The sequence below is a fragment of the Netta rufina genome, assembly GCF_964035555.1.
Source record: "Netta rufina genome assembly, chromosome: 10".
Classification (NCBI taxonomy): domain Eukaryota; kingdom Metazoa; phylum Chordata; class Aves; order Anseriformes; family Anatidae; genus Netta; species Netta rufina.
In genome coordinates this window covers 2,009,632-2,024,015 of record NC_140133.1, presented here as the reverse complement: position 1 = coordinate 2,024,015, position 14,384 = coordinate 2,009,632, and the positions used below count along the sequence as shown (strand labels likewise).

General features: G+C 33.2%; 1 protein-coding gene across 1 annotated transcript in view; it reads right to left on the bottom strand.

Moving 5' to 3' along the window:
* Nucleotides 1–1,600: 1,600 nt before the first annotated feature.
* Nucleotides 1,601–14,384, bottom strand: part of ERC2 (ELKS/RAB6-interacting/CAST family member 2) — a gene marked incomplete at both ends in the record, with an annotated part of 465,422 nt that continues 452,638 nt past the window's right edge. Inside the window, one exon of the mRNA XM_084292445.1 lies at nt 1,601–1,681. Coding sequence (XP_084148571.1) covers nt 1,601–1,681 — 81 coding nt within the window. The remainder of the gene's footprint in view (nt 1,682–14,384) is intronic.

Below are 14,384 nucleotides of genomic sequence, written 5' to 3'. Positions count from 1 at the left end.
TCCATAGAAGGCTCATGCAATTTATCTAATAGCCTTTCCATAATACAAATCCTGCCTTGAATCCAGCTAAGTTTTCCTTCTTGATCCAAGCTTATAAAAAAAATTTTGGGTAACAGTAACATTTATCAGTTTGAATTTCTTTTTGAATGAAAGACGTCGACATGTCTTTTGTATGCTTTTAATGCTAAATTGAAAATGAAGATCAATAAAACTGAAACGTGCCAAAAACCTAAAGCTTACTTCATATTAATTTTATGGCATACTTATATATATATAATATCATAACTTAATTGAAAGCAGGTTGAAAATAATATAAAAATTCAAGTCCATTTATTTACCTGTGTCAGTAATGCTGCTTTGAATCACTAGGTTGGAACTTTTTTATCTCATCTTTCTCAGGATGTGGTAGCATTTGATCTTTAAGAAGTTATAGCAATAGTAGTAGAACTCTAATATCTTAATTCTTCTCAGTTTCAGTTTCTGATTCTCTCTTAATAGTATTTTCATTTTCTGGTTCTCATTTCCCAGCACAACAGTGCAATGTCATGCAGGAGACTGCTTAAATCTAAGCTAGTTTACCCTGAAATTCCCACTCCAACAATTTCATGGACATATTTCTGTTTTTGCTAAACATTCTTTTTATAATAGCTTCATTTTGGGCCTAAGCCTACATAGCAGCATCTCTTTAAATAATATTCCACACCTTGAAACATATTACAAAAACTGTTATATCAAGGCAAGTTATGCAACAACTCTCTATGGTTTTAGCATTTTTACTCTATCATGCCATATGTGAGACTGCAGCCTCCACAACAAAACCCTTACACACTGAAGTCATTATCTCAGTGAAGGCTGCAACTGGCATTTAAAACTTATTGATGGCCTGGGTATTGGTGGCTCAGTAGGCAGCACTCTTGCCGGAGGCCCAGGAGGTCAGCGGTTCACATCTTGCTCAAAGAACAAGTTGGACATAGTCCAGGATTGTGTGTGGGCTGTGCTATACTCCTAAAGGGGCAGTCCTTAGGACAGTAAGTGAAACCCTGTCTGTTTTGTGGATATCAAAGTCCTCTTGGAAATGGAAGAGGAAAAAAGAGCAAGTTTAACTTGTCTGAAGCTAGTTAATGGAAATAAGCACACTCGCTGAGGACCTGAATATAAGTGTTCGTGCTAAATACAGAACGCTACAACTACAGTACACTGAACAGTTTTGAACAAGACATTTTAGTTTTTGTGGTAAGCATATGTTCAAGAGACAGGTACAGACTGCCACACATGCTCAGTATTAGCTAACTTGCTAAGAGTAGAATGACAATAGATTCAGTTTCACACCACAGAACTAAGAAAAATGCATGTATAATTTTTGTAAGTGAGGAGTTAAAAAAAAAAAAAAAGTTTTAATGCTGTTAACACTTCAGAGTATAATTACTGCAAAAAAAAATTCAGCCACAGTCAGCATTAACAACATATATAGAGAATATAAATGGAGATTCAACCTGCTCTGGTGTTAAACTTTGATACTTGAATGTCCCAGATGTCTCTCTCCTCCTCTTCTTTATAGACAGGTAAAGATGGATCTCTTGAAGGAACTGGGAATCACACTCTAGGCAAAGGTTGGACAGGTGATCAATGTACAGCATGAGATTTTGCCGTGGCTATGTGCCTCCAACAGTGACTGGATCATCTGGTTTAGAAAAACAATTCAAATTGTAATATTTTCTAAAGAACTTAATTAGGGAAAAATAGTTAAAGGGAAAACAAATTATTTTCATAACACAAAATGTATCATAACTTCATCCTACAATGATGTAGCTCATTAACAAAAAATAATATATTTTTATTTAACATTTAGTTCATTAACTTTTTAATTCCTTAGAAGTTAACCTTAAGAAAATTACAACCCATTTCCACCAGCAGAATGTGTTCAACAGTTTCCCATGAGATATTAAGTTATTCTTGTAAGTTTTTTTTTTTTGTTTGTTTGTTTGTTTGTTTGTCTTTGTGTGTGTGTCTAACACAACCACACGAAGTGCAAAGGCCAAGCCTGGCCCACTACTTAAACAGGCTTTGGAGCAAATCTTAGTTTATTAGTCAAGTGGGATTCTAATCTATAGTGCACTTCAGGTTGGTATTCACAGATGTTAATGTTTGTTAACAAAGATTCATCTTCTAACACTCCCTGCACTGTCATTATATTGAAAGAGAATTTTCTAGATGACCATTCATAGAACCTGGAGTGAAAATTTTCGTCTAGCAATTATGAACACTGTCTTGTACATAGCTTTTTTTTTTTTTTTTTTTTCCCTCTCACTGTCACAGAAAAGCTAATAATGCCATCATTCCCAAAAATATCCAGTAGTAAAATGGACACTTAAGTTTAACTTTGGTGAAATCAACCTGTATTTAAGCAAGTGTTCACACATATTAAGACAGATCAAAAGCATCATGACATCTTCAGGCTTTCATATAATTAATGTGCCAGTATTAAGCTTCTTAAACAAAACAGGTTAACTGATAGTATTATTTCTAGTTTAGAAACAGAGGAACACATAGCACAAAACCAGTGCAAATTTGCAAATAATTATGAGTTCATTTTGTTGCTGAAATTTGAAAATAAGCTATTTCAAGGAATGAAGGATGTCCTCTTAATCTGTGACAACAAATTTGTTTGTTTTTTTTCTCTCCTCAGTAAGAAATAAATTAGCTTTTTTTTTCTTTTTTTTCCTCAATAAAAATATCCTTGTGAATACATAAGCACTCCTGGTAATCATGTAATTACCTTACCCAATCAGATTAAATTGCTGTCAGTTGAGTTCCCACTGTTGATTAACTTTCATGTACTTTAAACTTAAACGAAGTCTTTGGTAGTCACTTAGTCATTTACAAAGGTGTCTCTATGATTCAAAAAAGTATAACAGCAATATATTATTTGCTATAATCATCATATATCCAAGGTCAAGGATATATGCCACACAGTGGACCACTTTTCTAAAATCCTGAAGAAATGCAGAATTAAACCGTGTTGCTTGTTTTGGTGTTTCTTGTCATGACTTCTAAACGTAATAGTAACCTTTGAACCCCACACATTAAACGCCATAATTATGTAATTAAAACTAATTATGCATTTAACATACATATTTTTGTCCTACAACAGGCAGGTCAATTACCTCACTCATTGACCTTGGAAGCTTTCACAATTTAAACAAAACAATGAGGCTTTCAATTAATTTTAAAGTACAAACAGAAAAGAAGCAGCAGAACCACAAAAGTCTGAAGACTTGAAGCTAATATTGACTAGATGGATCACTTACAAATCTCTTCATTTTGTATTACATAAAATAACCCCTCCCCCCTCCCCCCCCCCCCCCGCTAAAAACTCTTATCCTTCTTATATCTTTTGATCATTACAAACGTTAACATTTTTTTAAACAAATCATACACACATTACACGCCAAAAAAAAAAAAAAAAAAGCGAGCTAAGTGTCCATGGATTACTTTTTTCTTTGTCCCACTCATTTTCTTCAATATGGTTTCCTTTGCTTCCTCCTACATTTCTTTACTTCTCTCCCATTTCACCTTCACTTTTAGAACTCTTTTTCTTTCCCCCTTTTTCTTTATCATCTTCTCTGGCCCACTGCTAGCTGTAAAATTTGTTTGTAGTTTAGAAAACTGCTGCAGCCCTTATATTTTCCAATTTCTGCTTGCTTTCCTAAACCCATTCAAGAGATGGTGTTTCTCAACAGCTCCTGATGATGAAAATCCAGCACACGGAGAATTCTGAACTGCAGAAAGCCACGGCTAAAACAAACATGGTACATGCTCTAAAAACTGTTCCAAATTTTCCGGTGCTGGAAATTTGGTACAAGTGAAAAACACTATATGAAATTATAGAAATGTATTTTACCTGGATAATGCCTTCATTCTCTTCATACACTCAGGTAAGCTATATATACTGCACCACTTTTATTTTTTAATTTTACAAGAGACTAATGCAATATTATATTTTGGACAAGGAACTTTTTTCTTTTCATAGGGTAAATAATTCAACCATTTTTTTTTCAACCACTTTTTTCAGTAAATCAAATCCCATTCACTAAAGAACAATTCTTAAAGCAAGTATATGCCTATGTGTTCTACCTTAAAAAGGATCACATTCTGCTACTCTGTTTATTCAATTGCTATCTTAGACACAAATAATTCCACTGAAGTTAACAGGCTTTGCTGTGAAGTAAAGTGACAGAAACTGTATGTATAGGTATACTATTCAAGTATTTTTTATTTTTTTTTCTCTATATCTCTCTTTATGTGGATATCAAAAAATAGTTACTGGCAAAATATCAGTCTACATAAATCTTAGCTGACTTCTTGAAAGTAATGGAAAGGTATCTACAGTGCACTTTGTGTTCTGGTGTCATTTCTAACACCATTTTGGGAGTCCTTTAGGTTCTCTGCTTTAATTAGGCCTGACTTACACAGGCAGCTCAAAAAGACATCAGTAAACCTTTGACAAGGAAACAAGGAATGCTGAACTCTGAATGAGGAACAGCAAAGGAACAATTTAAGATGGTAGCAGGCCTTATTGTAACATTAAACCTCAAATTGGATCTGATTTATAAAAAGTAAACCAATATATTGAAACATTGCCCCAAATTCTAGACAAATTTGAAAGAAAACAATACAGTGCATGTGTAGAAATTTTATCTTAGGGAGCAGAGAAGAGTATTCCTTATACTCTCATTTAACAAAAAGATTCCTTATGTTTTGAATAGAATATTAAAATTCTAATTCAGCTCACAGAGCATCTCAAACAGAGCAACAAAAGAATGTGTGAAAGAGTCCAAATATGGTGCTATTGAAACACAGTGGATGAGAGGAACTGGGATGGAATCCTACAAGTGGCTAAACAGCAGCAGGAGATCACCTTCACAAACAGCAGGATGCTATTCTTTCCAGCCGTGAGTGACATAATACAAGAGATTGAGATTGTATTGAGCTGATAAATGTACACATTAAATAAAGGCCTTGCTATAGAACTTTCAAACTCAGCAATCATTTAGGTAAATCCTGTAGCCCCAATTTACCATGAAGAGCATTTTGTCTCATATGAACATGCCATGTTAATCATGTAAAACAGAATCCTTTATAACATAAAGGCAATAATTTTTAAGAGTCTAAATGTAGAAAACACAAGAGTATTTGCTTAAGGATTCAGAAAATGAATAAAGCCAAAAACTTTTGGACTTTTGCATCTTTTACACATCTTTACACTTTTTTTTTTTAATCACATTTTTTAAAATAACTTTTACACGTCTTTACACATCTTCAATTCTGTCCTGAACAATTCTGTGCATATTAGGCTAAATATACATAAAACTATTAGCCCGAATATCTGAGATATCTATATCAGTACTGTTACTGAACTGTACTATCTAACAGTACTGTTACTGTTCAGTAATTGCTACTGCTTGATCTGTTAATGATATGTCATAACCCTACTAGGTGTAACCCCAGTAGTGTAACCCTACTGGTTATTCATAAGTTCTGTAATATAGCAGTACTATTAGAGAACCTTTAAGGTTGTGAAGGGCCCAGTTGCATTTGTAAAGAGACACTGAGATATCAAGATAAGGTGCACTTAATGAAAATAAAGGATTAATAGGTCATTTTAGTTTCTAAATTTAATGGAATTTTATGAAATCAGATTTCATCTAAGCATCTATTTTCCACTTACATTACTTCCCAGATCTCTCCACCCCCCACCCTTTTTTTCTAACCTCGCCAACTGCTAATTCTATTTGATACTCAGATTAATTGCGGTATGTATGATGATAAGTAGCTGTTTTGAATTTACTTCTTCATAAGGGATGGCTTTATTTTTTCTGGAAACTCACAGATATTTGGTTAAATCTCATTAGTTATCCAGTTGACTCTTTTCATTCAGAAATTAGTTTGAGAGTTTGTGGCACCTTTAAGAACATAAGCTATTATGATTAAGGAGGCAGGCCAACAAGAAGCGCAAAAGCATAGACTTGCCATTCCATGACCTGAGCAACCAAATAAGAACATCGTGACACCTGCAGGAGACACATGAAGATTATTTCCCGAGCCCTTCCTCGGCACATGACCAGAAGTTCACCTATGCAATCACAAAACAGGCATTTCCCATCACATGACTGAGTGAAGGAACATGACGGATGATGTCTGTATTTCGATACTTCAATGGACATGTGAATAGATTTATGATCATTTATTCTGGAAAGAGACCAGATTACAAACCAGGTAAAGTTCTTGCTAGCTTCAATCTATGGATCATGTCACAAGTTGGCCATCTGTGCTGTTAATATGTATGATTTCTGGAGATATTCCATAAAACTGTATAATGAGGAATTTGAAATGATGTAGAGATAGCCACAGCATTCAGAAATTGTAGCCCTAGTCCCCCGTTCAACTGAAAAACAACAGAACAATGCTGTTTTTCTATTACCTGCAGTATTGTATAGTTATTGAAATATGTAATCGTCTTGTTTTCATCACCACAGGGAGTGTGATTATTTACATGTACGGCTGTATTGCACATTTATAGCATGTTTGGTACAGAGCAGAGCAGCTCTGTAAAAGATGATTAAGACATTATGCTGAACTAAAAATTGGATGCTTTGTGAATATCTGTGTTTTGGCCTTTCCCCAAGAGTTTTCCCCCCACAAACTGAGAGATGACAGCTGGAGCAGACTAACTTTCTGTACACAAGAGAATTATTTTCTTTCCTTTTGAAGGTATTACTTGCATATTATTACATTTACATAAAGTATCCTTATTCTTTCCCATATATAGTAAATTTCACTTCAATATGTGACTGTTGTATAGCCATTTCCTCTCCCTCAATTACAAAATAGAATTATCCTCACTGTCATTCAAGCCATTCCCCCACCCCCATCCCAATTACAAAGAATTGATGCAAATCTATTTTTGTCTGGTCTGTTTTATGCTGACAGCAATTAATTCTAAAGCCTACAATATAAAGACATACAAGTATCACATACGTTTTTGATCTACAAACAAGTTATCCAATTATTTTAGGTAAACTTTATGATCACAACCATCTTTACCAACTCTGATATGATGGCTTAGTTTCTTCTTAATGTCTTAAGACTCATATATATTGCTATGGGAAATACACTCTTGCATGTTCCTCATGTTTTACTTCCTGATCTTGAAATAATGTAATCAATGTGCACATTTTGTTTACACTTATTAGTAAAAAGACACTAAAAGCATGCTGGGAAATAATATTCCATGCCTTGGGACTCAAACAAGTTCTTTTTATAAATAGAGCTTGTGTAAATCACAGACAAAGTTCACAAATTTCATGGATTAGTCATGGTGAAAATATCAGATTTCATGGTTTATAACAGATTAAGAGGAAAATCATATTAGAATCTTGATTATCCAAATTCTGCATGTTTTTGAAGAATAAAACAAAAAGGTGATGGTTCCTGACTCCATTCACTTTTTTACACTTGTACTGTGTCACATGTACAGTGTAGGTCTTTCTCATCAGCCTAGCTACATTGGGCAAGACACACTAGAACCAAAACATAAGGAGTTACAGGGGTTGTACTACATTTGAGTTACTTCAATGCATTTTTCTATCAAGTTATCCTAATGTGAAAATGTTTTGTTACTTTGAAAGACTTTAACTAGAGGAAGAAGCAGATTTTCAATGAAAGTTGCTATTTTCAGAATTATTTATATTTGGTACATGTTATTAAAAATTTACAAAGAATCTACTAAAGAAGTTCCACTTTAACAGAATATTTTGGTATTCTAGTAAAAATATAAAATTAATACCAGTGAAAAACAACATTTGGAGTAAAGAGAAACTATTGTTTTTCATGTAAAACCTCATGGCTTTTAGTAATTTGTGATGATGTAATTTAAAGTGAGGTCTTATTTAAAAGAGAGGTTACATATAAGCATGTGATTTAAAGAGACTTGTTGACGATATAACTACTTGGCTTGATGCCTACATCTCTTCTAGTTAGTTGCATAGACCACTTGTCATCTTTGCATATGAAGACAGCCAATTTGTCAAACATTTGCTTTAATTCTTTTTCTTTGTCTTCTTTACAATATCCTTCATATACATCCTGGTCATCAATATCATATATCTGACTGAAAGATGGAAATTCATTTGTGTCTCTGTCTTATTTCCTTTGCATGCAATTCTCCTGGGTCTTATAGGATGTACTTAATAAGAATCACATTATTCTGCTAAAGGAAGTCCTTGAGCAGACTTTGAGAAGCAGTATGGCAAATTAGTTTCAGAACATGGAAGGTCAGGTTGGAAATAAAAGCTGCAGTTATATGCAGTATTTTCTGCACTCTAGAAAGTAACAAAAAGAGGTCTAATTTTTAAGATAGGATTTGTTTGATGTTTTTCCCTTAGAAAGCTGGAATAATTTATCCACAAACAATAGTGTCCTGGACATCAGCTGAAACAAATTAAAATTAGCTTTTAGTTAAATTCACATTTTGAATACATGAGCAATTGCACTTCTGTTCCAAGTGTATTTAAAAGCTTTTGTTTCCACAAACTCAGATCATTATTTGTAACAAATTCTATACCATTTACATTTAAAAATCTGAGTTTGCAACATAAATAGCCCTTTAGATGGTTGAAAATGCCAGGTTTATAGCTGTCCTTGCAACCTTAATTCTGCCCCCTGGTGTCTATAAATTTATGGTTATTTCTAACTAATTACACATTATATTTCACTCTAGGATCTCAGTGTCATTCTGTTCATAGGCTAAAGGTTTCTTACAGAGTGAAGCTGCCTTTCAATAATGCCAGTGTTTTTAAAATGCTGCCTTTCTAACCATCTACCTGAAACTACATACTAATTGCTTCTTGGGTTTCTCTGTACTGCTCATCATCACATCTAGATATCTCTAGAACACTAACAAACTGCTTTCTGCATCTCTGTGATATAAAAGAATATTATTATCTGTGTAGGAAAAGATGGTGCACAGACACTGGGCACAGTTTCAAAAGCCTTTGCTTGTCTCAGATGTCTTGGTCATTTGCTCTAAAGCATTTGGCATACTCGTGTAAAGCTCTTTGTTTTTTTATAGTCCTTTCCATTTTTAAAATAGTTAGACTATATAGACTTCAACAAGTTATCGTTGACACATCTCTATAAAATAAGATCATACGTTCAATTTTCTTCATTTTTTAGATGTTAAAAAGTGACTTTTGCCTAGCACAGAGTACTAGTACTACTACCACCTAAAACTCAACCACTCAGTGCTTCAGCACTGTTTTTGTCCCTGATGACTTACTACAATAGCAGCAGTATTTTCATTGTTTTAAGATACTGTGAACGTTCTATAGAGTTGAGACAGGTCACAACTGAAATGGAAGAAAAAAAAAAAAAAAAGAAAAAAAAAAAACACCACAAAAAGCACCAGAGGTATGCACAATATCTGTATCTTGGTCTATACAATTTCTTAGCACATAAGAAAACCACAGCAAGTTAATGGATAGGACTAAGTTGACCAATAACATTAGCACTTGTCTCTCCACAGTCAATTGTCAAATTTACTATGCAACTCATTAATATATTTAATATAAAAGAAAGTAAGCTCTGAACAGCCATGAGGTGCTACAGAAAAGGTAGTGATTGGCTGTGTAATTGAAGAACACTGTAAAATGTGCCCAAAAGTGCAACAAGATGAAAATGATACCAGCTACTTTAAATCTGCAACTTCTCAACTTCCAGAGTTTTGATTCACATTGTAATGCCCATTTAATGAAGCCATTCTGTTGACTTTCAACATAAATTTGGTGGACTACCACACAAAAGTTACAGACAAGTTTAATGACGACTCATTAGGATCAGAAGTCTGAGCTCTTACCAGTCACAGGTGAAGTACTATTTTGAATACCATTTAAAATAAAACTGTGGTTACTGATGATCACTTCCAATTATAGCGTAGTACATTGAATGAAAAAGCTGCTAGATTTTATACCTGAGCTAATGGAACCCTTTTATTTTGTTTATTAAGTCACATTGGAGCATAAGTTCACCAATTCTTTTCTGAACAAAATCTGAGTGCCCTCTCTGAAGTGGCTAAAGAATTTACAAATAATGAAAACAGGGCTTTTGATTTTTTAAACCTATGAGCTTTTCTCCCTTTTTTGAAATGGACCTGATCCAAAACTCAGCTGTAATTATAAGGAGCTTTTTTATTGATTTCACAGGTGACACAACTTGGAGGAGTTTAAGCAATGCATACGGGCAGGTTAAAAATATCAGTTCTACTATTTGTTTATACCATCTGGTTTTTAATCACACAGACCTCAATAGATTTCTCATTTTCTGTTCTAGCATCAGTAAATTAAAATCAGCTACAAAACTTAATTAAATATGTTTCTTTGTAGAAGCAATGTATGCATCATTAAAGCCAAATAATACCCATACTCATCTATCAATATTTTTTTTTCCTTTGGTAAGAGCAGATTAAAACTGAAATACCATTAAAACTCCAATATATTTTCCAGTAGTGAACTTATGTGTCTTGTGTCTTACTTCTTTCTTCTTGGTGATGATAAATGATTAAATTAGAATCAGTCAACAATTATTAGAATCTCAACAATTTGGGCTGTAAGTACTGCAAAATAGCTGTTTGATTTACTATTGAAACTGAAATGAGAAAAAAAAAATCCACAAAATTACCTTTACTATTCTTTAGGAAAAATGGAATTCAAAGTTTCGACTAATTTAGGTCAAAACTTTGACATAATAATCTCTCTCCCACTTTCTCATGTACTGAAAGAAATAAGCAATCCACATTTGTAAAGTGTTTTAATGACCTCAGATGAAAATGACAGAAATGCAAAGCAAGTATAATTGTGGTTATTATGATGAAAATGTCTAGTTCTACTCACTACGTTCATTGCCTTAAGTAACACAGTGGGTAGCCTGTTATTACTAACAGAATAAACTTTTTCATCAAACACTCTTTATAAAAATATTTCTCTGGAAATGTAACACAGCATGTAGCAAGACTACTACGATTTTCCATCAACTATGAGTGCATGCAGCATAGGTACTGTATTTAGATAATTTTACTTGAGCTTTTTGGCAATAGTTCCTCTTAAGGAAACCTACATTAACCTAAAATTTAGAGTCTGTTATCCCCAGGCCAGCTTCATTGGAATTTTTAATATGGCACTGTCTATTCAACAGTTATGTGTAAATTGCCAATAAACTGGCCAGAAAAGAGCTGAAAGGCTAATTGCCTTTTAACTCCACTGTGACGATAAAGTCACGTAGAAAGAAAGGAAAAACTCCCACTGCTTTAACAAGTTTATCTGACTGCCACTTTAACATTCTCTGTCTGCATGCACTTTAGTGCATTCACCAATAAAAGGATAAAAGCATTCAAAATCCTCTACACTCAGTAACTAAGAAAGTCCAGATTCAAAACGTCTGCTTTGCTGGAATCAACCTATTAGATCAGCTAACTTTTTGCGCAGTACTTGATTTCAACTATACAGTATATAGCATGAAAAATTTGCCCTTTGATGCAGATTATAAATCCTTAGGAACCTGGAATGAATAAAAGAAAAAAAAAAAAAAAAAAAAAAAAAGATGCCATTTTATAATTATAATAATAAGAAGAAGCAGAAAATACTTCTCATAGATGAAGGATAAAACAGTGCTATTTAATTCAGTGGTCAAATTCCCATTAACTTCGACAGGGCTTGCCTCTCAAAATAAAATGCAATACTGAAAAATACAGCATCATTTAATTGTTAAATGCTGGATGACCATACAATTTCAATTTTCAATTACACTCAATTCTTTCAGCCACATTTTATATTCTTTTCTTCTACATTCCCCTCTTCAAAAATCCAGTTTTATAAATACATTTTTAATCTGATTGTGAAGATAGTTTATATCACATATAAACTTATTGGTTTTACTAGAAGATCTAGAGATTTTCTCTGTTTACTGCACTTTTAACATAGTGTTACTGAATATTAATGTATAGTCAAAGTGCATCAAAATGCATCAAAGAATAACAGTTACAGAAGTCAATACTTCTAGACATGGGGCATATTTTCCTTGGCCAGGTGAGTGATAAGCATTCTTGTTCTACTTGATTCCACCAAAGGAAATGGTTATTAAAAAGACATTCAATGGAATAACTGAAAGGAAAAAACTACTGGTCTCTTCATTTTTTTGGTAATCCCGTATTTTCACTTTGACTAGAGAAAGAACACATTCAGCTCTGATACTGAATTGACCTGTTACACTTTACAAAATAAAAGAAGCAGTATAGGCATTGTGATTGCCAGCTTCAAACCACTGAGTGTTGTTTTTCTATTTAAAATCTCCTTGTTTTTCTTATTGTAACCTGGAAAGAGTACAAAATCTGAAATCCAAAGGAATTTCTGTAGAAAAGAATGCTGTTCACACCAAAAGTTCCTCAAGTACTCACCAAAGCAAACGTTGTATCTTATTACAGTAAAATTTAAAAGCAGATCAAACTAAAAATGAAGTGTCCTTCAAAACAGACTTATGTGCATCAGAGCCTATGCATTAATGTATTTATTTCCATACAGTTATGTGTTTCTCTTCTCCATCACTTCATAATTTGTTCCAGATTTTATTATTTCTTTCATATTTGAAGACACATTGTTCCACATTCGGGTGATGAAAGACTGAACTGGATGGAAATACACTGAAACATTTGAAAGAGAATGAAAACAAAAATCAAGTTAAATTTTCAATTTATTAGGTAGTAACAAAACTCAGGAAAACGTGCTCCATGAGACCCAAAATATTCACTTTTGCAGTACAAATAAACATCTTTGCCATCCTTCCAAATGTATAATGCCAATACTAGAGGGAAGTAATGAATTTATCCACAACAATGCATCAACTTACATGTAAGGTTGTCACTGCAGCAGTTTAGGGTTATCCTTAAAGCTTTGTTACCAGGTTTGAAGGCAGAGTAAACTAAAAGATCAAGCTAATCTAGGATAAACTTCTTTTCCACAGTTCAAAAGTATTGGCCTTTCCGCAGGTTCAATAACAGGTTTCTTTGAAGATGTGCCCCAAAGTTCATTAAAAAAATTTCACTGACTTGAACTGATTTCAACATTAAAAAGGTAATGCAAGAATTTCGTTGCCAGAAAGAATCTGACAGATTGACTTTGAAGCTTTTTTAGGTGGTATTAGATTATTCTTCATACTTCCACTAAAAGTGTAATTTATTTAAACATACCTTTATGTTTAAATACTTTAAATACCTAAACATACCTTTACGTTCTTCTTTCTAGAATATCCAAACTCAGCATTAATTATTTTATTGCATTCATTGAATGTCCTTAAGAATATTTCTAGGTTGTAGTAGACATAGTGAACTGTCAGTTATCACTTATGAAGCATCATACCTGTGTGTAGAACTTTGAAAAGAAATATAATGGCAAGAGTAACTGCAGGTTTAGGAATTTAAAATTTAGAAAGATTTACATCATCATTCAGATTAAGAGTATAACTTCATCTTAATAGTAGGTGCTCCATAGCCTGTGTCAACAGTAATTTGAAGAGAAAAACAATTCAAGATTTTCTCTGTTGGTACGACAATCTTGGGAATGGGACTTTCATTAATAAACTTCCTAAAAGGGAGGTTCTACATAGAGAACAGAACTATACGTACTTCCAAGATTTGTTACAAAGTAGGTTGCAATGTATTATAAATACATACTTTTTATTATGTAACGCTGTGCTAATGACATGAAAAAAATAAAAAACAGAAGAAGTTGACAGAAAATTTCCAAAATCAATCAAATGTAAATACATCAGCATCAGTTTTCAGAACCACCTTTCCCGAAACACAAGCTATATTTCCCAGTTACTATAGACTTCTGACTTCACTTGAGTACCAAGCTCACAAAATGAAATGCTTGAATTTCATTCAATTTCAACTTTACTCTAAATACTACTTTACTAATTAAACACTGTCAAATAAAAAACCCACCATGGGAGTCTGACAGCTATTATTTTGTACACACTGCTGATGAACAGAATTTGCCTTCTTGGAAAATAAATGCTATATATTTATGTCTAAATTCCTGAATTAGGTCAATTAAATAGTTGTACTGGCTCAAAAAAACCCTGTATATGTCAAATATTCTAACAGTACTCTATTCCAACATTAAATTATTCTTTATAACTTATATTCTCATAGAGGTACATGGAACTTTATGAGGTCCTACACAGAAATCCTAAACAGAAAACTATCACATGGAGGTGTAATTAATCACATCATCCACATTTTTGATAGATTCGTTGTTACTTTTTTCACTTAAAAG